The following is a 24,613-nucleotide window of genomic DNA, read 5'->3' as shown; positions in this document are numbered from 1 at the left end:
TTTAGCATTACAGCAAGCTGTCTAATATTTCGCTGCATATTTAATTTCCTCTCGCACGCAGCATAAGCATGTCCAATTACTATCACACACACACGCACACAACAAACGCAAAACTAGCTTGTCACAGGGACGTTAACGAGAAAACAATGCAAATAAAGCTGTTAGCGCACAGACATTTTACGAGCCCCTTTTTTGCCGGGCATGCAGAACTTCAGCCATTTCATTTTTTTGCAGCCCACTGACATCCAGCATTCCAGCAGGCGACAAACGGCGACAAACCACATGCGAAAATGGGCTAAAACGTCCGGAACCGATGTGCGCGCGCTGGCACTGCCACTGCCCACGGTTTCCGATTAAGATTGCTTCCAACGAGCGCGCGCACACACACACGCAAAAACGCCACGATCCCGGGTCCGGGAGGAACTAATGAGAAAAACATTATGCCAACCCGTCGCCGTCACCTCGCTGTGCTGTGATAATGTGCTCCATAAAGTACGGATCTAAACGATGTTGCTACACAAACGAGCGGGACTCACTCACGTCACAGTCAGCGGGGCCATTAGCGGGGCCGCGCTTAGAGTCTGGACAATCTGCTGCTGCTGCCGCTCCAGCACCGTTTGACATGTTCAAAACAAGCGTTGCGGCCGGCCACGGCCCAATGTTTGACCGGTCTAACCCTCCCCCTAATCCACTGTTCTCCTCCTTCTCGGGGTATTGCAGTGGACAGCGTGGAGCGACCACCCCACACAGCACAGCGACAGTGACAGCTTTTCTCTCCGATTTTATTAGTCAAAACCTCCATTAGACGGTAATGGCCATTATGGATCGCCATTACTACCGCTCCGGTCCGCGGAGTCACAACGGGGAAGAAGCTGGACAGCTGATTTTGCCATACGATGCCGTGATGGGACGGCTCTTCATGTGTCGGGAGCGACGAACACCTCACTGGAAGGGCATTTTTGGGGCGGAAAATGTGGTTTATCGCCGTAGCCTTAACAGTGGTTTGGGACGGCCGTGCCCGAAATTTCGTCGCCCCGGACCACACCCACCACTTGCGGCTTAGTGGCTTAACGATCCTCGATCGATGGAGATCGTCGCACCTTGGGCGCACCAGGTTCGTCGCCTATATCCGTAACGACCCGACCCGGTGGTAATCATAATCTGTTTCACCCCCCCCCCCCCTGAACCAAACTAAAAAAAAAAAAAGATTAAAGCCAAGATTCGATCGTCACCTCTTCCGCGATTGCGACACCCCATCCACCCTACCTCTCCTATGCTGTCCTTCCACTAGTTTCACCCTGCGTTCGGTCGATCACGTCCTGTCTAGCGCGCTCTCTCTCACTCTCTCTCTTTATTCGCTCTTGCTGTTGAAGCAAGCATACACACACACACACACACACACACAGCCTGGGGACGGCAAGGAGGTACGGGCGCAGCATGATCGCGATCGGCGCATCTAGACCCGAAGGTACGCGCGCCGCGGCTTAGTCTGCTGTGAGATCCCGCAGCGTTTGGTCGATCTGTTTTTCTTGCCCTTTGCTTCGCATCGTTTGCACGGGTTTTGGTGAGTCTCTGGAGTCTCTGAAGGACCATCTGGTGTGTGTGTGTGCGTGCGTGACAGTGCGCGGCCCTCGAATCGTGTAACAAGGACCTTGTCGCAGGAAGTGCGTAACGATCCTTTCGCAGTGAATGAGCGCGTTTCGTTTGTGTCACAAAAAACGGTGCCTTGTGCTAAAGCAAGCTTTTCAGTGAGTGGAGCCAGCAGACATATTAAGTCCAGTGTGTAGCGAAAATAGATTCCTTCGCAGTGTCAGGTGGCGCGCCGTGTTGTAACGGACTCCTTACGAGTTCGGCCAAAATCGTTGTACAGCGAAGCGGCGCAGCATTGCACCAGTTGCCCAAAAACGCGCCCAACCACGCGACACACGCTTCCCGCTAACGGTTTCCGTTCGGGTTTGCGCGCCGTCCGGTAATTTCTGGTCCGCTGCAACCGGACCGCATGTCCATTTTCGGACCACTCCGGTCCGAATTTGGCAAATCGTCGCTCGAAATCCCATATGTTCCCCGATGGGCTCCCGTCGTCATCGCGGCAACACGTACGCGCGCTGGAGCTTGTGTGTGTGTGCGTTTGTCGCGGTGTGTGTGCTGTGTGGGAACGGACAGACAAAGGGGAGCAGTCTGGGGGCCTGGAGAACCGCTTTTCCTTCGCCCCACCGTCCCCAAGACCGCCTGGTTTTGCGCCTGGTTTGTGTGTATGCGAGGCGCGAGCGCGCGCGCAGCCTCCACGCGGTGAGCGTGCACTGCCCACACGCGTTTTTTATTTTTATTATTTCCCCGTCATTCCGCTTTGCTTCGCTTTTGAAAACCGCCTACGCGTCACAATTCCGAAGCTCCGGGCCTAACACTCAGCCCTGCCGCCAACGACCCTCTGTGCCCACACTGCTCTCGCTCTCTCTGTCGGGCGCAGCTTCTTTTCGCGCCGTCCTCCATTCTACACCCGTTTGTTGTCGGGCTTTGATTGCTCGATCCCGCGCCAGCGTGTGTCTGAAAGGGGGGAGCGGGGGTTGTTTTTTTATATATGTATATCGCTTTTCCATCCCCTCCCTTCTCTTCCTTTTTGTTGCCCTTTTGTCATAGCGCGAGGACGGGAACACGGGGCCCTGTTTAGCGTTTTTGGATGGGAATTCCTGTTCCCCTGAGCCCTGAGCGGTAAGCTTTTTTCCCCGCCGGCACCCGGGGGCGGACAGGGAACGGGCGGGCCCTGTGCAGACGATGCCGAGGCCCATCAGTTCCAGCTCGGGACCTCGGGCAGCAGGGACAGTGAAAAGGTGTGCCCAGGAAGAGACACGATCGTAATGTCGCTCAAGAGTCATCTAGTTCGTCGCCTTCGTCGTAACGCTCGGAAGACAAACGGCGCGCGAACGATCACCGATCGGCATCGGGAAGGGGTGGGCAAAAGAACACCTTAGATGCACATGTTGGTGTTGTCGTTGCGGCGTTGTGGATGGGACAACACTTCGCCTGGGGGGGAAAGAAGGGAACGAAACGAGCAAGAAAGTGGGAATCGAAGCATCAAACAATTAATAAAACGTGTCCGCAATGCAAAGGCTCGGGTTGGGTGTTTTTGCAGACGAAACCCGTCGACAGATGGCGCAACAGAGAGCGCGAGTTAAGTGCAAGGATTTTGGAAGTTCGTCCCACTAAATTTCAAGAAAAAAAACATCAAAAACTGCAACAACTCCAGCCCGGTTATCCACCTTGTTGCTTAACAAGGCGCTTTCGTATGATTACCGACGAGACTGCTACCGGCCCTGAACTGTCGCGTTTACTTGAAAAGTGATCCAGCAACAATCATGTGTACACGATCCGTGTTGTAGTGCATGTGAAATTGCAATGAACATTTCAATCAAGCTCTTCCCGGTTTGTGTGCGCGAGTGATCCTTCTGTTTTTTTGCGAGCTGGGGCTGAGGCCTGTGAGTGTATATCGTACTGATTTTCCCTTTCTCTTCTTGTCTCTGCTTTCCTGCGGCAGTAAAGGAGCAAAATGAAATCAACCCTGCCGATGGCAGGGCTGTTGCTGCTGCTGGCACTGTTCGCGTTCGTGCAGCAAGTGCAACCGCTGTCGATTGACCCGGGTAAGTACACGAGCCCCACGGCACCCCTGGATGGTGCTATCAATTAGTCGTAAATAATCCATTCCAGCTGCTGCCGTCCATAAATCGTATCATTTCGTACCGCACTGAGAGTATAGAATAACAAAAGCAATGAAGCGAAGTACCCCGCAAGCAGCCAAAAATGGGCAATGGACCAGATTCACATCCAGCAGCAGTGTCTTGTGGCCAGAAGTTTTGTGCCCAAAACTGCCATTCTCTGTCGCCCGGATCGCCCACATCGGTTGGCTCTGCTGCGCGATACACATACACTGGGGTTTGCAGATTGGATGCTTGCTGGTGCCGGTTTTTTTGTTGGTTCGTTCGATTGGTCCAGAACCCTTTTGGTTTCCCCCGCTCGAAACCCTCGATCGAGGAGGTGCGCGCAATGAAGTAATGCTTCATAAATCTTCCAGCCGTTGTACACACACACAAAGAGCATTGGCTGCAACCTACACTGGACGTCACAGTACGGGCGCCCACGTCTGCGACAAGCGATTGCGCGATCGCGCTATTGATTGATTTATTTAAATTAATTTCTTATATGGGGCGCCAGAAACTGTGTTTGTGTGTGTGTGTGTGTTTTTTTTTTTTGGTCACTAATTACAGTGTTGAGAAGTCGCGAGACACTTTGCAACATACGTGGTGCGGAATGATTTACATTTTTTTTGTTTTTTTTTTGTTTGCTTAACCTCTTTTCCTTCTCTGATGTAGTTGCCTCGACTGAGCTGGAAGAATACATTAAGGATGATTTCCTAATATCGCTCCGCCACATTAGGTAAGCGATCGGCACATTAATTGATTTACAGTGAAACCTTGGTTAAGAGATATTCCTGCAACAGAGAGAGTGAAAGAGAGAGAGAGACAACTGGACAGAGTAGGAGATCTTTCAAGTAGGAGCATTTAAACTAGAAGACCCGTATTAGAAAGAATATCAGAAATAACTTCAGAAATGGCAAAAATTAACTGAAGTAAACAATTTTCAGTGTTTTTCAACCAGCTTCGGTAATTAATATGTTGGCATGTTATTAATGCTCCAAATTATTCTTCCTATTACACTTAAATATTGTTGAAAGGACACAATTCAATCCAACAGTCAACTAAATAATACAATATTAGATACCAAACTACATAGGAGATAGTTTAACCTCAACAGGGAGGCAGTTTTATTGAACCGTCTGATCGATTGCTCTCTTATCCAAGCTTCACTGTAATTGTTTTTTTTTTTTCAAACACGCCATTACAATGGCATTTCGAATGTTTACCACACTCCACACAGACCGCGGCGAAAGTTTAGAATCACCATCGAGGCACTGTTTATGATCGATTTCCCTGAATCGAAGAACAAATTTTCCTTCTATCTCGATCGCAAAAACAAGCGAGGTAAGCAAATGAGGTCTACGGTGGCCGCCCCTAATCGAAAACCGATAAATCAATCGCTTTTAACGGCCATCCATTTCCGATCACCCCCACACCCATTGCCCATCGATCAGTGACCATCGACATCACCACCCACTCGAAGGTGTACTCGAAGAACCTCATCCTGAGCGAGCTGAACGAGTCGACCACGATCAAGTCGCTGGCGTTCGCGTTCCACCAGAGCGCGATCACCGTGTACATGAACTGTAAACAGTCCTCGACCGAGGAGCTGGACGTGAACCTGTCGAAGCTGTTTGCGGGCAGCGACGAGCCGACGGTCAAGCTGGTAATTGCTCTTCTGCCTCACGATCGCGTTCGCGACAGTGATTGATAGGGATTTCCTTGCCTTTTTTATCTGTTTTCCGTAGTTCCGCGAGCGCAAGTATCCCCTGTTCCTGGATTCCGACCTGGACAAGGCGCTGAGCCGTGCCAGCTGTCAGAAGATACTGCGCCGCAACGGCAACCACATCCCGTCGCGCCAGAAGCAGACGGTAGAAAAGATGCTCAAGAACAAAGTACAAGGTGAGAGTTACAGTGCTTGAGAGTTTGGGTAAACTTGTCACTGAAAAAGCGATTTGCTAATCGATTGGGGTTTGCAGGTGAGCTTATACCGGAGCGCAACAAGAAGCGTGACATCCGGAACTGGCACCACACGGCGGAAAAGTACAAGGAAGCGTTCCACACCGACTTCTCGGCAAACCGTGGCGACATCCCGATCATTCACGGTGATTGTGATGGTAAGTTGGTAGGCCCATTGCAGAGTTATCCCACGACACAGTTTTCAACACTTTTTGTGGTTTCGATCCTGGTAGAGAACATTCTGAAGCTTCTCGGCGAGCTGATGAAGCTGGTGAAGGAGCTGAAGGAAGAGGTGAAGGGACAGCGGCATGAGATCAACTACTTGCGGGGGCTGATCGAGAACTGTGCCGGTTGTCAGCAGGCGCAACCGTTGCGCGAAAACTGCCAGTACAGCAATCCGTGCTTCCCAGGTGAGTTACGGCAGTACCCTAGGTCCTGGTGAGGATCTACTAAAACACCTGATTTCCCGCAACGTTGCAGGCGTGCAGTGCTATGATACGTCCACTGGTATGCGCTGTGGCCACTGTCCGCGTGGATACGTCGGCGATGGCCGAAACTGTCGTCCGGGTCAGACCTGTGCGGACCAGCCATGCTTCAAGTTAGTAGCAGTTCTTTCAAACTAACTCCAACTACGCTCTTTCGCTGACTAACCTGACATCCAAACTATCTACTCTTGTCTTGCTCCTCTCCTTCCAGTGGTGTCCAGTGTTATGACACGGTCGAGGGTGCCCAGTGCGGTCCCTGCCCGGCGGGATACGAGGGCGACGGTAAGCACTGCCGGTTTCGGGACGCCTGCGAAGACAAACCGTGCGCACCAGGTAGGAAGTAATAGTCAAGTCAAGCTCCCCGCCTTACCACAACCCCCTCCAAAACCACTCACTTTAACCTGACGCCTGACGAGACGCGACGAGTCGGGTCGTCGCCACGGAGGGTCCCAGTAGCGTACGATAGCATGCGGGCTGCTACGGGGCTTCTCCAATCATTTCTCCATTGCTCCCCCACAACAACAAAAAAACCCAACAATAAACCCCTTCTCATACAAAGCCCCGTGTGTCCCCGTGTGTGAACAAACCAACAGTTGTGAATGTAAAACGGTGTTCCCATAAAATATAACACGCTCCCCAGGGGTGGACAAAACAGTTTGGGGAATGCGTTGTCCACACATACCGCCGGCTGATATATATATATAGATATACAGTGTTAAATGAATTTCACATATTTTTACATGTTTTTATCACCATTTTTCTTACCACGTTTGATCCTGTGCCTGGCAGGGTGCGCCAAATGTACTTAACCTTAAGCTTCACTAGCAAACCAGCTGATATTTACGATACCCAATAATAAAACTGATATCTCATCGTCGTACGTCGTAAGTTTGGCCTAATGGTTGGATCTTGTTGGATGACTGCGGTGCGATTCGTGTCTTCCGTTTGAGTTGTGGCAGGGTATATAACATTCGCTTAACAATCTTTTATCGACCATTTCCGAAACAGATGTAACAGAACCATGCGAGGGGAGGGAGGGGGGGGGCTTTGGGAAACATCTTTGCATGCTTGAGGTTTTACCATTTTTCTATCGTACCATTTATCATGTTGACTACTGCCTTTTAACTGATTGTGAGTATTCATCGGCGATCGGTTTCGGTCCTGAATCAGTGCTCCTACGAAAGATCTTGATGTAAGCAATGTGAGTAGTGTGAGCGTCGAAGATCGTGTCGATGCGAAAGTGTGAATCACCAAACCAAAATCATTTGCGCCTAACCCATTGACAAATTGTGTAACTTGTTCCCGAATTCGATCGTTAAACATCGTCTCCCACACATTACTTGACTGTTCCACCCTTCGCCCTCCAAAATTAAGGTGTACATTGCAGTAGATTAGATCAGCATCCGTTCTTCCGCTGCGGTGCCTGTCCGGCCGGTTTCACTGGCAACGGTACTGCCTGTCACGATCTGGACGAGGTAGGTTATGCTGTGAGACTCCATCTTCTTTGCTTCCTTTGCTGATATGACCCCGGAAAAGGGTGTCTCCAGCCGAGGTCAAAAGAAGAGCGTCTTCTGCTAACTCATACGCCAACTGCTAGAATGCACTTTCAATAGCTTTGCACCTGTAATTTCTCACGCATGACTTCTCCCTACCGCCCGTTCTGTAAAGTGTGATCTGGTGGAGCCGTGTGATGTGCGTGTACGCTGTACCAACACTGCGCCCGGGTTCCGGTGCGACCCGTGCCCCAGCGGCTACGTCGGCATACACTACGAGGGGCTGACGGCAACGTCGTTCGACGGTTCGATGCAACGCCAGCGGTGCACGGATCGGAACGAGTGTGCGGACGGGTCGGCCCGCTGTGGAGCGAACATGGTCTGCCACAATACGGAAGGTTCGTACGACTGTCAGTGTAAGGCGGGCTTTATCCGTAACTCGTCGCGCGAATGTCTGCCATCCGATCGGATGTGTCTGGATGGGACGATCTGTGACCAGAACGCTGTGTGCAAGCATGCCGGCAACAATAAGTACAGGTAGGGATTCTGGAGGAAGATTTCCAGGGTTCAAGTAAGGCTCCAAAGATCACTTTTTTTGACAGATGTAAGTGTAAGGTAGGCTGGGCAGGTGATGGATTCCTGTGCGGCTCGGACAAGGATCTGGACGGGTGGCCCGACGCCAACCTGCAGTGTAACGATGAGAAGTGTCGCGCTGACAACTGTGTCAACATTCCCAACTCGGGCCAGGAAGATGCGGACCGGGACGGTATTGGTGATGCGTGCGATCCCGATGCAGACAACGATGGAATTCTGAACAATCCGGTAGGAATGACTCAGGCGGAGAAATTAAGTGTCTGCTCCAGTTCAGATTTAGTTAACTTCCCATTTTCTATAAATGAAGGATAATTGCCCGCTGGTGCATAATCCGGACCAGCTGGATAGCGATGTCGATGGGGGCGATAAGCAGGGCGATGCGTGCGATAACTGTCCCACGGTATCGAACGTCGACCAGAACGATGTCGATAAGGATGGGATGGGCGATGCCTGCGATCCGGACATTGATAATGATGGTATTCGCAACGAGGACGATAACTGTCCCAAGGTGGCCAACTTCAACCAGCTCGATACGGATGGCGATCGGGTCGGGGATGTTTGCGACAACTGTCCAATGATTCCCAATCCAAATCAGGTGAGTTTCTGAGGGGATTGATTAGAAGGATCTAACTCAAATGGACTTCCCTCTCTCTGCTCCAATTTCTTTCCCACAGCTCGATTCCGACAACGATCTTATCGGTGATGCGTGCGACAGTGATGTCGATCGCGATCGGGACGGTATTCAGGACAGTCGCGACAACTGTCCGAAGCTGGCCAACTCCGACCAGCTCGACACTGACGGTGATGGGCGGGGAGATCTGTGCGATACCGATGCGGACAATGATGGTATCCTGAACCACGAGGATAACTGCCCGATCGTGTTCAATCCCGATCAGACGGATGCGAACAGTAAGTCGGCAAGAAATTGATTGCACCCGATGTGGCACCCGCTCACAGCGACATATACTTACAAAACACTTTTTCCAGATGACGGCATTGGTGACATCTGCGAGGAAGACTTCGATTTGGATCTGATCCCGAACTATCTCGACAACTGTCCGAACAATTCAAAGATCTTCTCGACCGACTTCCGCACGTACCAGACGGTGGTGCTGGACCCGGAAGGCGACTCGCAGATCGATCCGAACTGGGTGATCTACAACAAGGGTGCGGAGATTGTCCAAACACAAAACAGCGATCCGGGGCTGGCTGTTGGGTAAGTTCAGTGCTCAGTTTGTAGAGCTTGCGCGGAAGATCGCTTTGATCGAGATTGTTTAATTGCTTTTGCTCCCATTAATTGCTCGTTCCTGTCCCGCAAATGCAGCTACGACGCGTTCGGTGGCGTTGATTTCGAGGGCACCTTCTTCGTCGACACGGAAATCGATGACGATTACGTCGGGTTCATCTTCAGCTACCAGGACAACCACAAGTTCTACGCCGTCATGTGGAAGAAGAACATCCAGACGTACTGGCAGGCGACCCCGTTCCGTGCGTCGGCCGAGCCGGGCATACAGCTGAAGCTGATCAACAGCGCGACCGGACCGGGCGAGATGCTGCGCAACAGTCTGTGGCACACGGGCGACACCAAGGGCCAGGTGAAGCTGCTCTGGAAGGACCCGCGCAACGTGGGCTGGACCGAGCGGACGGCGTACCGCTGGCTGTTGCTGCACCGGCCGAAGATCGGACTGATCCGGTTGCGCATCTTCGACGGCGACCAGATGGTGGCCGATTCGGGCAACATCTTCGACACCACGCTCAAGGGCGGCCGGCTGGGTGTGTTCTGCTTCTCGCAGGAGATGATCATCTGGTCCGATCTGGTGTACCGCTGTAATGGTAAGTTCGGTCGACTGGGGAACGTGCGTCCGAGAGTAATGCTTTTCTATTTTCGTTTCCCTTACTACAGACAACGTACCGGAGGCGATTTACCGCGAGCTGCCTCCGAATTTGCAGCGCGAGGTACAGGTTGACCATCGGGCTTAGGCCGGCACTCTATCGGGTGATCGTCAGCAGAGTTAATGTTAGGTGTACAACTAAATGTAGCGCTTACAGTATATACAACACCAATCTGCTTCGTATAATCAGGCCATGTGTTTCCACTCCTTACTATTACTATTCCCTAGTTGTCGCTACCTCAGTTCTATGTCAGTAAGACACTATTCAGTACGTAATAGGCACTAATGCGAACCAATAAAGCGTGTGATCTTCCTTCGCACAGCGATGGAGGATGAAACAAAACTTCTACATAGCATTATGATCCTTCCATTTCATGGAAACGTCCACCGAATCGCGGGTTTATTGCGTACATAGCCGCTACATACAGAGTATTTCAGACCGTGAGTAGTGTAATTGTAAGTTGTAACGTTATCTTATGCTATAAAATGGAGCAAACATCCTAAAATCTCTCCCACACCAACAACACGGAACACACTTCACTCCATGTTACTAACGCTCCTACGCCCTCATCGTCAGATGACTGCCGCAGCTTTTCTCGTGTGTCGTCTTTAGTAGTTTCTTAGTGTGTTTCTTGCGCACGTTAAAGACACCGTACACCACCGGGTTCATGCAGCTGTTCGTGCTGGCGAACAGAAACAGTCCCTTCTGTATTCGTTGGTCCACGTTTTTGGCTGACTCCTTGTCGAGCCAGTACCTGTAAAATGAGAAGGGAAGGAACAGCATGTTCTAAACATTGGAAGGAACTTCTCATGGATGACTCTATCACGTACCATAGTGACATGACGTAGTAGGGTGTCCAGCAGACGACGAACACGATCACGATCATTATGGTCATCCGTAGCGTCTTTCGCTTCGCTCGCCCAAGCACATCGATAGACGAGCGGCGAAAGCTCTCTGCAAAACAAGGCATAAGGTAAAAATATTGCGCGTGGTTGGAGAGTCGATAAGGGAGGAGTTCCCTTTTACCTAAATTGCGTGGATTGGTACGACTAAATATTTCGTAGTAGATAGACCCGTAGCAGTAGAGGATCACAATCAGCGGGAAGGTGTACATCAGGCACATTACCAGCACGTTGTAGATGATCTGGTAGATTTCCTCCTCAAAGTAGTGGTACGTTACGCACTGCTGGTATCCCGTAATGTTTGGATGTCCTTCCAGGTGAAAGATAAACGCCTGAAATCGCAACACAAAATGGAACCGCACTGTTTGAGCAACTGGCCTTGATTGGTACTTAGCAGGCACAAAAACCATACCTGAGGTAAACTGCACAGTCCGGACATTATCCAGGCCGCTGCTATCATCAGCACGGCCCGATGTTCGTGCACCTTGAGCGGTTTCAGCACAGCAAAGTATCTGAGAACAAAGGCAAAGTCTGGCAATAAGTCGGGGACGATCGGTAAAACTCACGGGCTCAGATGGCACGTACCTGTCCACCGATATGCAGATCAGAATGAAGCTGGACAGATACAGCCCGAAGGTGCGGAAGAACGCCATCACGCGACACATCAAGTCACCGGCCGTCCATCTAACCGTGTACGCCCATCCAATCTCCAGTGGCATCATTAGAAAGGTGACCTAGGGTGCAGTGGAAGAATGAGTGTTAAAGAATCGGTCCTCCAAAACATCGCCACAGGTTCTGTATGCCTCCAACGCCAAACCAACCAGCAGATCTGCAATCGCTAGATGCGCCAACATGATATTGATCCGCGACGAGGCGCGCACCTTCCGCTGGGCCAGTATGCTGAGCACCGTAAGGTTGCCCGTGGCCGAAAACACCATCAGTGTACTGTAACGGGGATGCAATAAAAAAGGGAGAGAAACGACGTTAGCGACAGAACAGCGACACCCGGGCCACCGACGCTTACGTGTACACCATGATCGATAGGATGTGGCCGGAGTTGAAGCGCATATCGATCGGCATCTCGTAGTACTCCTCGCCGGCCGTTTCGTTCGCATAGTACGACCAGTCGGCCAAATTCCGATGGTCCTCGATGCGCTGGTTGATGTGGGCGGCCATTGTGTTGGGCATTGTTCTGGCTGGCTGGCTGGCAGCACCGGACTTGCGGCTTGCGGCTAACTGTTACGAGGGGTTGCTCGGTGCTAAGCTAATCCATCTAGCACGATCGAACCTGCTATCACTAGTGCACGTGTTTCGTTAACCACCAGGCGGACACATTTGTATGGCATTCTTTCCTTAGAATGATGAACTGAACGCACTAAGAGTAATTCACAGTCTATTACGAGATTCTTCCCGTGCTCACGAATCGCTGCCCTGCCCCAACCATGTGCCACTAACGTTCCTACACTTTTGTGAAGTGCCCTCGGAGTTCGGAGAGATTCGTCGGCCAGATAACTCCTGCCGACTGCTTGTAGAGACACACTCGTGAGTGCTCCAAAACAGCACCTTCACAATCCTAGCCCCAACACGACACAAACTCACACACACACACACCCCGAACCCGCAGAGTCAATGTCGCAGTTCACACGGGCACACAACTGTACCGAGGCTTCGGCAAGCAATATATGCTCGATCGTCGCCTCCCCCCGGACCCGGACATGGTTTTGATCTGCCACCAATAAATAATGCTACACACCACCACCACCACCAACACCACCCTCCGGTCGGTCACTGTTGTTGTGATGTGCGACCGCGGTCGAAACACTCACTGAGCGCGTGCCAAACAACTCATAGTCCAGGCCTACTCTGTCCATGGGGCGTGCTGCCACCGTCGCCACCGCCACATGCATGCATTGAATGTACGAGGAGGGAGGGGTGTATACGGATGAGATAGATCCTTCGGCTGTACGATGATTAGCAACTGATCGCGCACCCTAATGCGTTTGCAGGGCGGGCGGACTGATAGGGACCGATGTGGGAAGAGACCTCTACCGTGCCTGCACTAACACACAAGTAAGCAAACCAACATCAAAAAAAATTGTACCACAAACAGGCAAACACACACATCACACAAACACCGATCGTATCAAATCTTCCACGAACGAGCGAACGCATCCGGAAGTGAGCAACTGTGGTGGTTGATTTTTCACTATTTTTGTGAGTGAATTCACGTATTCACGATCGCAACCACCTGCCAGTGGTACGACAGTTGAAGCCACACCGCGACGATGGTTGATGTAGGTACGGCCGATGTACTGCTACTGCCGCACGGTTTCCCTGAGCACCACCACCACACCGGTCCGTTCTCGTGCGCTCGTGAGCGCTCGATCGATTAGTGCCGCGCCGGGCGCGAAACGATACGCGCCGCCACACGGTCGCGGGGTGATCGTGTCCAATTCACTCCCCCCCTCCCAGCGATCGATCGATCGCGGCAGCACCACCGAGGATGCGGCACGAGAAGCGGAATAGATAGACTGCCCGCACTAAGGCTAGCCGGCCGACTGGGTCGAACCGTTGTTCGGGCTTGTGTCGCCATTGGGTCGCCATCGGACCGGCGCGGTTATCAGCGGCAATGCGTTTACCACCGATCGAGCGAACGGAGCAGCCGAACTAACGTAACGCAACCAACCACACCCAAGCGCGCCCTCGGCTCGGCTGTCGTATCAACTAGGACAACACAGTCGGCAAAAGTCTGGCCCCGGAGCTGGAAGCCACATTTGTTTAGGTGAGATGAGGAACTCGTGCTGCTATCTTGTTCCCCGTTTTAAATTCATTCGGAAGCATTCAATGGAAACGCGGAACGCAAACACACGTAATTTCCTTGTTTTAAAGCACAGCACCACGCACCACTGCTGGCCACCAATATGGAAACAGAGACAATAACAGTCGTTTTTTTTTTATTTGCACTTTTGCGTCCCAGAAAACAGAAGAAGTATAACAAAGTCACGTAGTATATAGAACACGTTTCCTTAGCTCGGGCGATGCGAGAGGGGGAGAAAAACGGGCAACACGCGCTATCCCGTAGCGCGAAGGGGATGAGTGAAAAGGGAGGTAAGGGTTGGGTGGGGATGGGAGACTACCTAAACTACGCAAAGAGTATAACAATCACCTTCCCGAATGTGCACACACCACCGGTTGTAAATCTATGTACAGGAGAGAGAGAGAGAGAAAAAAAAGAAAAAAAACCTACCTAACAGAATGAGTCTGACTTTGACTTGGTTACTTAACTAGCCCCTAGCATCATTATACTTATATAGCTTCAAACACGGGCGTGTTTGCTTGTTTTTTTTTTGTTTCTTGCCTACTCCAGTCATTCGTTGAACATTTTCATTGAAAGAAACCCCAAAACAGAAAGCACAGTACCAACCAGTATTGTTTGTTTTGCAGTCAAATCGCAACCGATCGCGAGAGCAACCGGCGACGATCGTGGAGAAAAGCCTAGCGCCCTGTCACCACTTTGTCACCCGCCCCATAACCGTACCGTAAGGAAATCTAACCAAACAAAAACAAAACAAAAACCTGCCGTAACAAAACGGAGAGTATAATGTAAAAAAAACCACGCACACACACGATCAACGCAAACCAAAACAAAGAAACAAAAAAAAAAAACCCTTTCCTAAACTGTTTGCCCGCTTCTCGTGCACCGTCGTCGTGAATATCAATCTTGCTGCTGCTTCTGCAGCACTATCTTGGTTCTGCTCTAGCCTTCTGCTTACAATTGCACATTCACCCTCAACCATTCTCTGGTTTGCTTTCATCCCCCCGAAAATGATTAAACTATACGCACATACACTCTCCCTCTCTCTCTCTCTCTGTCTCACACACACACACACACACGCACACACACATTCACGCACACAGTTGCGAATGGCAAGAGGGATGTGGGTGGGTTTTGGAATTAGGCATTTTCCGGCTCGCGCTTCGTCTCGATCTTCACCATCTCGCAGCCCTTGTCCGGCGCGTGCGTCATCTCGCCCGGGCAGCAGCTCAGATTGTTGTTGTTGAACATGGCGACGTCGCTGTCCAGTTGCAGCGACGAGGACGGGCCGTGGACACTCGTGGGCGCATGGAAGTATATGTCCGCTACCGTAACGGTGCCATCCGGCGAGCTGCCCGTAATATGACGCTGCTGCTGCTGCTGCTGCTGCGCTTGTACTTGATGGTTTTGTTGGTGCTGCTGCTGTTGCTGCATGTATCCGACGTCCGCAGGTACGGTACCACTACTACCACCACCACCACCGGCACCATTCCTTGGACCGTGCAGCTGCCCATTGAGCGCATCCGGCGTGGTCTGATCGGGCGCCTTGCGCGTACAGTAGCTGTTGGCGCTCGGTACCGTGTCCATGAGCAGACCGTCCGGATCGCCACCGTAGCCGGGCGGTCCGTTCAGCGATGACATTTGTACTAGCGGGTCCGCCCCCTCGTGGTCCACCGGTGGGCCCCCGATCGATGGCGCGAGGTGCGTCGTATCACACGAATCGGATGGGCTGTTGTTGGTGTTCATCATGTTTATCGGTGAGGTGATCGTCGACGAGGTATCGATAGTGTCGCCTAAAAAGGGTAACACACACAGGGTAAGTGAAACAGTGAAACAAAAGAGCCGGGCAGCACTATGGCGGGCCAACCGTACCTCCGAGCAACATTTCCTGCAGCAAGCTATCGATGTGCGCGACGCCGAACATTTTGGCAAGCTCGATTTGCTGTATCATCTGCCACGTGATCGACTGGAGCACTGGCAGTAGCAGCAGAATCTCTCCGAACCTTCCTCTGTTGAAGAAAACAAAAATGGGGTTAGTTCTCCATTCAATTCATCATCCACGGTCCACGTCTCCGCTCACCTCGAATCGTACAGCTTGTCCGAGATGTAGTCCTCGAGATTGTTTAGCACCTGGTGCCGGAGCGATTTGATCTTGGCAGGTTCGTTCAATCCTTTCGCACCTGTTGGAAGAGAGGAAAGGAAATCACATCACAGCCCCACAACATAAAGCCCACTGTGCCCCCCCCCCCCCTCCACGAAACATACTTGGATCGAAGAATACCAGCGCCTTGATGCACGCCAGCTCGGAATCGTCGATCTGTATCTCCTTCATGGCACTGACGAGCTCGTCGATGATGCGGGCCCCGATGCGGGAGATGTCCAGGTTGGGCGACATGTTCGCATCCGGGCACTGCTTGGTGATGATGCAGTTGTTCCCGAGCAGCAGCATGTCCTGCAGGTGCATCGACCGGCGGGACAGCCCGAGCAGCAGATGCTCGCCCGCGTGCGCCCGCAGCAGCGCGACCTGGTCGTCCAGCTGCAGCTCGGCGAAGGCCGGTATCGATTTGGCCCACTCGACCAGTATCAGCAGCTGCTGCTTCATCGAGTCGCACACGTCGTTGATGCTGGCGAACCGCTTCGACGACAGGTCGGCCTCCTCCGCGTCGTTCGTTTCGTCCAGCGCCGCGCCGAAGTGGCGGCTAAAGTTTTCCGCCCGCAGCAGAAACTTCACCGACAGCCCGTTGATGGTGTTCTTATCGTCCGTGCTCGGCTTGCGGCAGCTGATGCGGTCCCGCTCGTTCTGGACCGCTGAGAAGGGAGAAAGAGAGAGAGAGAGAGAGAGAGAGAGAGAGAGAGAGAGAGAGAGAGAGAGAGAGACAGGGGGATGGGAATTATTATTATCAATCGCGTAAGATCCGGGAGCAGCAGACGGGTGACTGTGTGTCTATGTGCGTCCCGCGGACATCTCGTCCCTTTGCCCTTACCCTCCTTTTTCATGCCCGCTTTGAAGCATTTCTTCAGCCGACAGTACCGACACTGGTTGCGCTTGTCTTTGTCCACCACGCAGTTGCGTGAGAATCTGTACCAAACAAAGGGAGGGGAAGTGTAAGCGTGCGGGTGCTAATTCCGGACGGTTCGCGTCGCTCCGGCTTACCTGCAGGAGTAGGTATGGTTTTTCCTTACGCTCCGGCGGAAAAAGCCCTTACATCCATCGCACGAGGCGGCACCGTAGTGTTTGCCCGTCGCACGATCGCAGCAGATAGCGCACACATTGATTGCGCTGAAGCTGCCGCTATCGTTCGGCTGCAGGGGACTCAGGCATGATTCATACGCCGTATCGGACGTATGGCTCGGGCTGTCGTGGCTTCCTGGAACAAGAAAAAAGGGAGTGAACAAAAAAAAAGAAAATCGTTAGACACGGGAATCGAAGGGACCTTCGAGAACACCAAAGGCAAGATTGTGCGCGATCACCAACATCACACCGACATAACAACACCCTCTATATATATGCTGCGATAGAGCATCGTACGTCTCCCCCCTCCCACCGGTCTGATGGGGGAAAGATATTCTTATCGCCCACAAGTCCGAGCGTCCGAGGGCCCTCCCCGACTACCGACAACGGCACAAACACAGCACACCTTCCGCACACCGACACCGCTGCAGGGGCAGTTACAGCACAACACAAGTTTTGCTCGGAAGCATCCCTCCTTCCCGCGCCTGCACCGCCCACGCCCTTACCTTTCGTTCGGTCGTTCAGCTCGCTGTACTCTATTCCGGCGTTAGACATTTTGGTCGTTGCAGCATATTGGCTCGCGAGCAGTGGTACACATTCTGTAAGAGGCAAAAACTGCATCATCATGCCGGGCCGGGACGGGGACTACTACCACAGACACCCGCAACGCGCGCGCGTGCGGGGACGGTTCGACGGTTCGGAGCGCGCACGATCGTCTGCGGCCGTCGTAGCCTCGTGCTGGGTGCAACAGCAGCAGCAGCAGCACCGTCGTCGTCGTCGTCGTCGTGCTCTCACTTCGCGTCAGTGTTCGTACGCGGATACGCGATGCTGTCTGGCCGCCTAGAGATTATGTGCGCGACACACTGGCGCACGGGGTGTGTGGTGTGCGATGATTTGCCGTCCGGCTGCGCACCCCGATTCCCGCTACCCCGCAACAGAACTAACCCTCTCCAACACAGAAACACACACACCAACACACACTGCGAGATCCTGTGCGACGGTCGGTGGCTGCGGTGGATGGAAAATACCACACGGGCGGGATCAATACTTCGGTGGGAATCGGAATCGGACGACCGAGAAAATCGACGACGCGTTAATCAGCAGCCGCGACGCTCGGCACTGTACTGAGCGATTACGCGGCGATGGCTGGTGCTTTTTTCGTTGCTGCCAGGAACTGCCACACTTCTTCCATCACCTACCAATATCTCGAGCCTTCTTTCAGCCTCATCTTTTCCACACCGACGGACGGAGCGAACCGACCCCGGGCGGGAGGGGAAGAATGATTGGCTGGCCCGTGGCAGCCGTGAGAAGCTTCGGTCTTATCTCTTATCTTGTGTGTGTGTGTGTGTGTGTGTGTTTGTGTGTGTGTCTGTGCGTGTGTATGTTATTTATTCCCATCCCCCGGCCCGGCAGGTTTGCCTGGACCCTAAGATGGACGCAAAAGAGTGTGTGTGTGTGTATATGCGTTTTTTAATTGGTCAATCTTGTGTGAGTATGGTGCCTTTTTCTTGTCTTGTTCTTTTTTTCCCTCCCTCCTCTGTGGTGCTTCTCTAATGTGCCCAAACATTATCGTTTACATAATGGGGACGTTTAACCTTGTGTAGCGAAGGATGTTAAGTGTTGGGGGGAGGGAAGGGGGGGGGGGGGGCAGAAGACAAACAGAACAATCGCACAGCCACAAGCTAGTGGAGGAGCTTTAAGCAACTGTTCGTCAAACCGCAAGACATCTTCACGCTCTGCCCCACCGGCCACAAGGCGCGGATAAAGCCCACGCGGATACAGGGGAGGGATGATCTCTGTGCAAGTGTGTGGCGGCTATGGTGACGAAGCACACACATCTCGAGAGCAACTAGCCAATGGCTGCTTTTATTTTATTTTTGCCTCAATTGACAAAAGACAATCAAAGAACGTGATCTTCGCGGATCTTGGCCGTCCTCTCTCGATGACTGCTAGAGACGGCAGCAGTAGTGGTCGTGGTGTTCGTTCCCCCACTTCTTTGCTCTCTCGTTCTCTCTCTCTCTCTTCCTTCTAACAAAGTACGACGCGCGATCGTGCCGCGAAGGCGTGTGATTTCATTCGCGTTTCATTGGAAAATTGAGCAGTGATCATTAATGTTAGCGCGCCACCACCACCACCACCCCTTCCTCTCTGTCACGAACTCATAGAGTGTGGTAAATGTTGTACTTCCGCGCCGCATTGTGTGCATTTAATGTGCGCGCGATGTTACTGCGGGGCTTGTCTTCAAAAAAAAAAAACCCATTCCATGCCTTCGGGTGCAGTTAATCGGACGCATCATAAATCCTCCCCATGACACACACACACACACACACACACACACACACACAGACACACCCAAACGCCTCCTCATACCCCCTCCCCCCAAAGGGGTACTTGATGTTTTCTTCCGCGGCGTTTTGTCACCTGTGCGCAAAGAAGAAGGCGCGCTCGCGCAGCAGGAATGGTAAAGCCGGGTGGTGGGCTACTAATCCCACCGCCCGGTAGCAATGACCGTGGCGGCGACTCCCTATCGATAATTATCGGCCCCAGGCGGTATCGCAAACCCTTCACCCCACTTCACTTCAATGCTAGCTGAGTATGTGTGTATGTGTGTTTCTGGCATTCTCGTGTACAGCGTGTAAAGCCCAAAAGGGGGGATGAGGCCCTATCTTAAATATTCCTCCATGGATAGAGGAATTTGTACAAAAATATGGCACACGATCACTTATTGAAAAGTGTTTCTTTTTTTCACCCAGACCAAAATATTCGTGTCGTGTCTACACCTAAGTCTATATGGTCAAGGAAGAACGACAGCAAACGCACGTAAGTAACGTCAGCCAAGAGTACTACACGTTCTGTTCGCGCCCGGCTTGCTGCTGTTTTTGCGCTGAGTTGGCGTAATTGTGTGTTTTGCGGTGGCAAAAACACAACCCCCTGTTAGAGTCACGCAGCACGGCGCAAACACGCCAACGACGCCATCCAGACAGCAATTTACTTACAGCAAAAAAGAGTGAGTAGGACAGATCGAGGAAAGGACGGGGCGGTTGACGAGGAGGGAGACAAAAACGCTATTCAAACAAACGCGCTTGTGATGCGGATGATCCGTACAGGCCGACGACTACTCTTCCGCTGCCAACCGCGATCGATGTAATTTCATCTACGAAGATCATCATTTCGCTTGCGCTTGTGGAGTTGGCAGGGAAGGAACGGCGGTCGGTCCATCTATCCCGCTTCCTGATTCCTCGTTTCAGTGCCCAGGCAACTGTGTGAATGACAAAGCTTCCAGTATGGGAGGATAATTGCGGCATAGTGTGTGTCCTCGTCTTGCGCCAGATCGGAGAGGTGATTTGCAGGATGCTCGTTACAATCGAACCGCCCTTTGTGTGCGTGTGTGTGTGTTCCTGTTTTCATGCCAGCCTTATCAGCCCTACACACTACTCCCACGCACACACACACACATGGAATGGCATTCGATGATAATGATGGCTCCGGCTGCAATTGCAATGGAAGCGATTCCTTCCATCGCGGGCCACAATCCGAAAGGGCACAATCATTTTGCTGTCCCGGTCCACCATATTCAAGGGGGAGGTGGGCCAGTGGAGTTTTTGTTTTCATTCCCGCCATCTTCAATACTCCTCCACCACCCCGCCAACCCTCCCCCCCCCATTCTGGATCGCATTCCACGATCGGTCTGCTGGGAATCGAACGTGTTGTTTACATGCCACACAGCCTCCGACAGCTGATACCAGGAGAGCGAGAGAGAGAGAGATAGCGAGAGAGAGCGAGAGACAGAGAAAAGCACGCAGCAGCAGCAACAAAAATCTCGGTCAGTCGCGATCGGAAAATCGAGATCGACCACCTCGAGTGGACTGGTGGTGGTGGGAGCCGATCATCACAACAGCATCCACCACACCACTGCCACCGCAACGCGCGCCATGACACAACGATCGCGATGGCTGCAACTTTCTACACAAAACCCCGGACACTTTCCGCCGCCGGATGATTAAAGCCACTCTCGGCAGCTGCATGGGGAAGGTGGTGATGGGGACAAACCTGCAAGGCAGGGCTTGTATGTGGTCGCACACCTGTAGCACACTACAATTACCTTAACAATACAGGTTCAGCGCCTCCGATCGGGTAACTGTGGCGCACACTAAACAAACCCATCTGTGTGTGCATCGGATCAAGCGACACTGTTCTTCTCAAGCAACAGGTCTTTCTCTCTATCTCTCTTTCGCTCCTTCGCTCTTTCTCTGCCACTTTCTCTCTCGCTCACTCCGTTCAATCAATCGGTCAATTCGGCAGTGGATTTTACTTGTCTCTGTTTGCGCACTCCTTCCCTTTCTCGTGGTTTTTGTGAAGCACACCCTTCTGTTCAAGGGGCACACTCTCCCCCTTGCAGTACGAGACGGTTGCACTCGCGGTCGTATGGCGGGGGAGGACGGGTAGAGGGGCGCCTTATCAATATGCCTTCCCGTTCCAGAAAGATACGGCACAAACACGACGACGACACACACGCACGGGATGGTGCGCGCGTTCCGCGACAATTGTGGCGATTGTGGGGCCCCGCGCCGAATCAAGCACCGAGCGCCGTGACGCAATGACACAACGCAGCACCGTACAACCACACAACACAACACCACCGTGCGACGACGACCACGACGACCACGACGACAACGATCGAGATTTCCCTGTGCGTTTGTTCGCTTGTAGGTATGCGGACTGCACACTGGGGTTGTGCTCTCGCCGCCACCCAGCGACGACAACGACGACGACGACGACGACGGCGATCCTCTCTGCACAGCGCCACACACAAACCCGCGATCCTCGATCGCCTTCCAGCGCACACAATGACCCGACCGATGATGGGACTGTGCGGAGCGCAAGGTAGTTTACCTTACAGGTAGTCACATACACACACACACAAACACAAATAACAAGAAACAGCACTAAACAATAAACAAAACTACCCCACACTGGGCGAACTGGGACTACAAATATTTACAACAAAAATTACATAAAACAACCGACATCACTACAGTTATGTGCAATTAATTTTTGAGTGCATGTGTTGACAGCTGATTCTCACCAATGCGTGCGTAGATTGATTTCACGGTTGCTAGACGGTGCGCGGTGTGAACCGTGGTGAATTTCCCTCCCGATGGTAGGGTGTGTACAGCGTGGTGAGATTGGCTATGTGTTCCATTTCAAATTGTCAGTTGGCGGACGAGCGTGTTGGTTTTGCTGGGGAAAAGGGACAGAATAGATTTTACTATTTCTGACGCGTTTTGAAATGTTTGAGGGTGAGATAACATAATGATAAACGAAGCCTTTTAACCAATCGTAGTTTTGATAACACTTTTAAGAGGTTTCTGTTCCACCAGTATTGGAGAAGTTGACACCATTTTGAACAGTTCAAATAGAATGCTTTGTTTTGTCGTTGTCGCACGCTAAAAAAGGAACAAAAACCCGTGCAAACGGTTTCAAGTCGTACCCTGTGCGTATTGATATGCGGTTTTAGTTTTCTTCTTCTTATTTTTCTTTTTCATTTTCTCTTCCTCCTACTTCCTTTCTTTTCCTCTTCCTTCTTATTCTTCTTCTTCTTCTTCCTTTTTTCTCTTCCTACTCCTTCTTCTTCTTCTTCTTCTTCTTCATTTTCTCTTCTTACTCCTCCTTCTTCTCCTTCTTTTTTTCTTTTTCTCTTCCTCTTCATGTTCCTTCTTCTTCTCTTTCTTCTTCTTTTTCTTCTTCTTCTTCATTGTCTCTTCCTTTTTATTGTTTTTCTCTTCCTTCTTCTTTTTTTCTCTTCCTCCTTCTTCTTTTCTCTACCTTCTTCTTCTTTTTTACGATTTCTTCTTCTGTATCATGCCTTATTTTATTCATTGTAGTTTTAAATGTCTACTGCGTTTTATTTTGTGTTCTAGTCTTATTTGTGTGAACTGTCCTTCCTAATGGATTTGTTCGGAGTAACTTTATTTTATTCATACCAATACTATCTGTCTGGAGCATTCAGAATCAATTTGGAAGGAAATTAATCCAAGTTCAATTTCGTAGGGACGTCTTTCAATTGCATCCTCCATGTCGTCGCTTCGGACAAAGGCTTGACAGACAAAGGCAAGGGAGTTGTCTGAGATGCTGTGCTTGGCAAAGAAATGCTATGGAACCGAACGCAGCCAATGGATGTTGCGCACCTTAGCAGATCTGTTACGTTATCGACTATTTCCCGATCTTTAGTTCCCGTATGCGTATCTGTGTGTCTTGTTATTACGAGAATTGTTTGGGTTTTTGCCATGAATCATCACATGTTCACCGCTCTGCGTAACGTATCACGTATCAGTGTTAGAAATACAGCAATAATTAAATTCGCGTTTCGTTCCAACCATCGAAACGTCGGAAAAAAGAAAGAAAAAACAAACATGCTAATAACCGAAACCATACCTTCGAACAGATATCTTTTTTTTTCTTATGGTTTTTTTAGCCGTTCTTTCACCTTCAACACATTAATTCTTACGCTTAATGTCGCAACGACCTACTCCAGCCTGGAAGTCACCGACGGTCAAAGCGATAACATTACCAAATAAATGACCCCAAAAAACCATCGACATTTCGCGCCTTCCCGTGCCTCAGTGTGACTTCCGAGCGCCATAAACACTTCCTCCCCTTTCCGGCAAACACGCTCCCATTAGCATTGAATCGATGCCCTCGTATATTACCATACCCACGCCATACTGGTCAGTAGCAACAACAAAAATAATAATTTAAAAAAAGAAACAAACCCACAACATACCCAGGACGGGTGGTGGTGGTGGTGGTCATCACATGAACGATGGGGCGGCGGCGGTTGCGGTTTTGCACCAGCAAAATGATACAATCTTTTTCATTCCATGAAAGGAGTTTTGTAGGAGAGTGAGATAAACACTCGAAACGAAAGTGACTTGGTGAGTCACGGCGGACCGAAAGACTGCGGATGCTGCACGCTACGTTTCCACCCACCCCTCCAGATGTGCAACAGGTTTCGCTCCACAGGGGGGTGCAGGGTAGATGGCGCCCGAACCCGTTGGTTTATTTCTTTTTTTTGTTTTGTTGCTCCACAGCAGAACGTCCTTCAGCACTTCTCGCCCGCCCTTCCCTCACATCCTGGCAGATGGTCGATCGTAAAGCGCAAAACCGGGTCACTGGTTCGCTCTCATCCGGTCCAATGCGCGAGAAGGCGCTGGACGTCTAATTCGAAGTCGAGCCGAACAGAATTACTTTGTGAAAGGACGTCCGAAATGGCGCTTCGAAGTGTTTAGGGCCGTGCATTTAAATACGAAATTGAATTTTCTTGTACCCCTTGTACTCCCTCCCCTTCCGCCTATTGCAAGACGCGCTGCGATCGAGCGATGCTGCTGCCGTGCTGCCTGGAGCCGCTTGGCACCCACAACACAGCGACCGATCGACCGAATGGCATTTGTTGCACCCTTTTACATCCAGCAACTCTCGCTGTCGGTGTATGTGCTTGGGGGTAAGGGTGTATGTGTGCCCATTTCACGGCCCTGTGCTCACCGCAACGCG

At 51.5% G+C, this 24,613-nt stretch overlaps 3 protein-coding genes across 17 annotated transcripts; 1 reads left to right on the top strand and 2 right to left on the bottom strand.

The window, feature by feature from the left end:
• Positions 1 to 1,410: 1,410 nt before the first annotated feature.
• On the top strand, positions 1,411 to 10,455 carry LOC1269399 (cartilage oligomeric matrix protein). The gene is made up of 18 exons (XM_308033.6): positions 1,411 to 1,564; positions 3,533 to 3,635; positions 4,365 to 4,428; positions 4,930 to 5,033; positions 5,144 to 5,355; positions 5,438 to 5,591; positions 5,669 to 5,806; positions 5,882 to 6,058; positions 6,129 to 6,246; positions 6,345 to 6,466; positions 7,508 to 7,608; positions 7,802 to 8,163; positions 8,229 to 8,448; positions 8,528 to 8,815; positions 8,895 to 9,129; positions 9,208 to 9,436; positions 9,545 to 10,053; positions 10,124 to 10,455. Exons 2-18 carry the CDS (start codon positions 3,545 to 3,547, stop codon positions 10,198 to 10,200), a joined length of 3,201 nt encoding a protein of 1,066 aa, XP_308033.6. The 5' UTR covers positions 1,411 to 1,564; positions 3,533 to 3,544; the 3' UTR covers positions 10,201 to 10,455.
• Positions 10,456 to 10,468: 13 nt separating this feature from the next.
• LOC1269400 (adipokinetic hormone/corazonin-related peptide receptor variant I) lies at positions 10,469 to 12,923 on the bottom strand. Of its 2 annotated transcripts, XM_001687787.3 has the most exons (7): positions 12,040 to 12,923; positions 11,837 to 11,960; positions 11,601 to 11,749; positions 11,428 to 11,527; positions 11,140 to 11,347; positions 10,944 to 11,067; positions 10,469 to 10,867 (listed from the first exon to the last, which is right to left on the bottom strand). In XM_001687787.3, the coding sequence occupies exons 1-7, from the start codon at positions 12,201 to 12,203 to the stop codon at positions 10,672 to 10,674; spliced, it is 1,065 nt and encodes a 354-aa protein (XP_001687839.2). In that variant the 5' UTR covers positions 12,204 to 12,923; the 3' UTR covers positions 10,469 to 10,671. The 2 variants fall into 2 exon arrangements, with proteins under 2 accessions (XP_001687839.2, XP_061502418.1); XM_061646434.1 differs by having other exon boundaries at positions 10,944 to 11,347.
• A 965-nt stretch (positions 12,924 to 13,888) lies between these two features.
• LOC1269402 (hepatocyte nuclear factor 4-gamma) lies at positions 13,889 to 22,153 on the bottom strand. 14 transcript variants are annotated; one of them, XM_308036.6, is made up of 8 exons: positions 21,956 to 22,153; positions 17,569 to 17,661; positions 16,985 to 17,198; positions 16,815 to 16,909; positions 16,096 to 16,638; positions 15,911 to 16,010; positions 15,703 to 15,839; positions 13,889 to 15,623 (listed from the first exon to the last, which is right to left on the bottom strand). In XM_308036.6, exons 2-8 carry the CDS (start codon positions 17,615 to 17,617, stop codon positions 14,971 to 14,973), a joined length of 1,791 nt encoding a protein of 596 aa, XP_308036.6. In that variant the 5' UTR covers positions 17,618 to 17,661; positions 21,956 to 22,153; the 3' UTR covers positions 13,889 to 14,970. The 14 variants fall into 14 exon arrangements, with proteins under 14 accessions (XP_308036.6, XP_061502402.1, XP_061502393.1 ...); XM_061646418.1 differs by having other exon boundaries at positions 17,265 to 17,661; positions 21,878 to 22,149; XM_061646409.1 differs by having other exon boundaries at positions 21,878 to 22,149.
• Between the last annotated feature and the right edge of the window lie 2,460 nt (positions 22,154 to 24,613).

This window comes from Anopheles gambiae, chromosome 2 (assembly GCF_943734735.2).
Source record: "Anopheles gambiae chromosome 2, idAnoGambNW_F1_1, whole genome shotgun sequence".
Classification (NCBI taxonomy): Eukaryota; Metazoa; Arthropoda; class Insecta; order Diptera; family Culicidae; genus Anopheles; species Anopheles gambiae.
The sequence above is the reverse complement of the archived record's forward strand: the minus strand, read 5'-3'. Positions and strand labels throughout refer to the sequence as shown.

Excerpts from the sequence above, each read along its gene's own strand:
- LOC1269400 (XM_061646434.1), bottom strand. The coding sequence starts at position 12,203 with ATGCCCAACACAATGGCCGCCCACATCAACCAGCGCATCGAGGACCAT. Across the intron at positions 11,961-12,039 it reads CTATCGATCATGGTGTACAC|TACACTGATGGTGTTTTCGG; the intron begins GTAAGCGTCGGT and ends TCCCCGTTACAG. Across the intron at positions 11,348-11,427 it reads GACTGTGCAGTTTACCTCAG|GCGTTTATCTTTCACCTGGA; the intron begins GTATGGTTTTTG and ends TTGCGATTTCAG.
- LOC1269402 (XM_061646408.1), bottom strand. The coding sequence starts at position 17,689 with ATGATGATGCAGTTTTTGCCTCTTACAGAATGTGTACCACTGCTCGCG. Across the intron at positions 16,910-16,984 it reads AACCATACCTACTCCTGCAG|ATTCTCACGCAACTGCGTGG; the intron begins GTAAGCCGGAGC and ends TGTTTGGTACAG. Across the intron at positions 16,011-16,095 it reads GCTGGTATTCTTCGATCCAA|GTGCGAAAGGATTGAACGAA; the intron begins GTATGTTTCGTG and ends CTCTTCCAACAG.
- LOC1269399 (XM_308033.6), top strand. The coding sequence starts at position 3,545 with ATGAAATCAACCCTGCCGATGGCAGGGCTGTTGCTGCTGCTGGCACTG. Across the intron at positions 5,356-5,437 it reads ACGAGCCGACGGTCAAGCTG|TTCCGCGAGCGCAAGTATCC; the intron begins GTAATTGCTCTT and ends TGTTTTCCGTAG. Across the intron at positions 7,609-7,801 it reads CCTGTCACGATCTGGACGAG|TGTGATCTGGTGGAGCCGTG; the intron begins GTAGGTTATGCT and ends CGTTCTGTAAAG.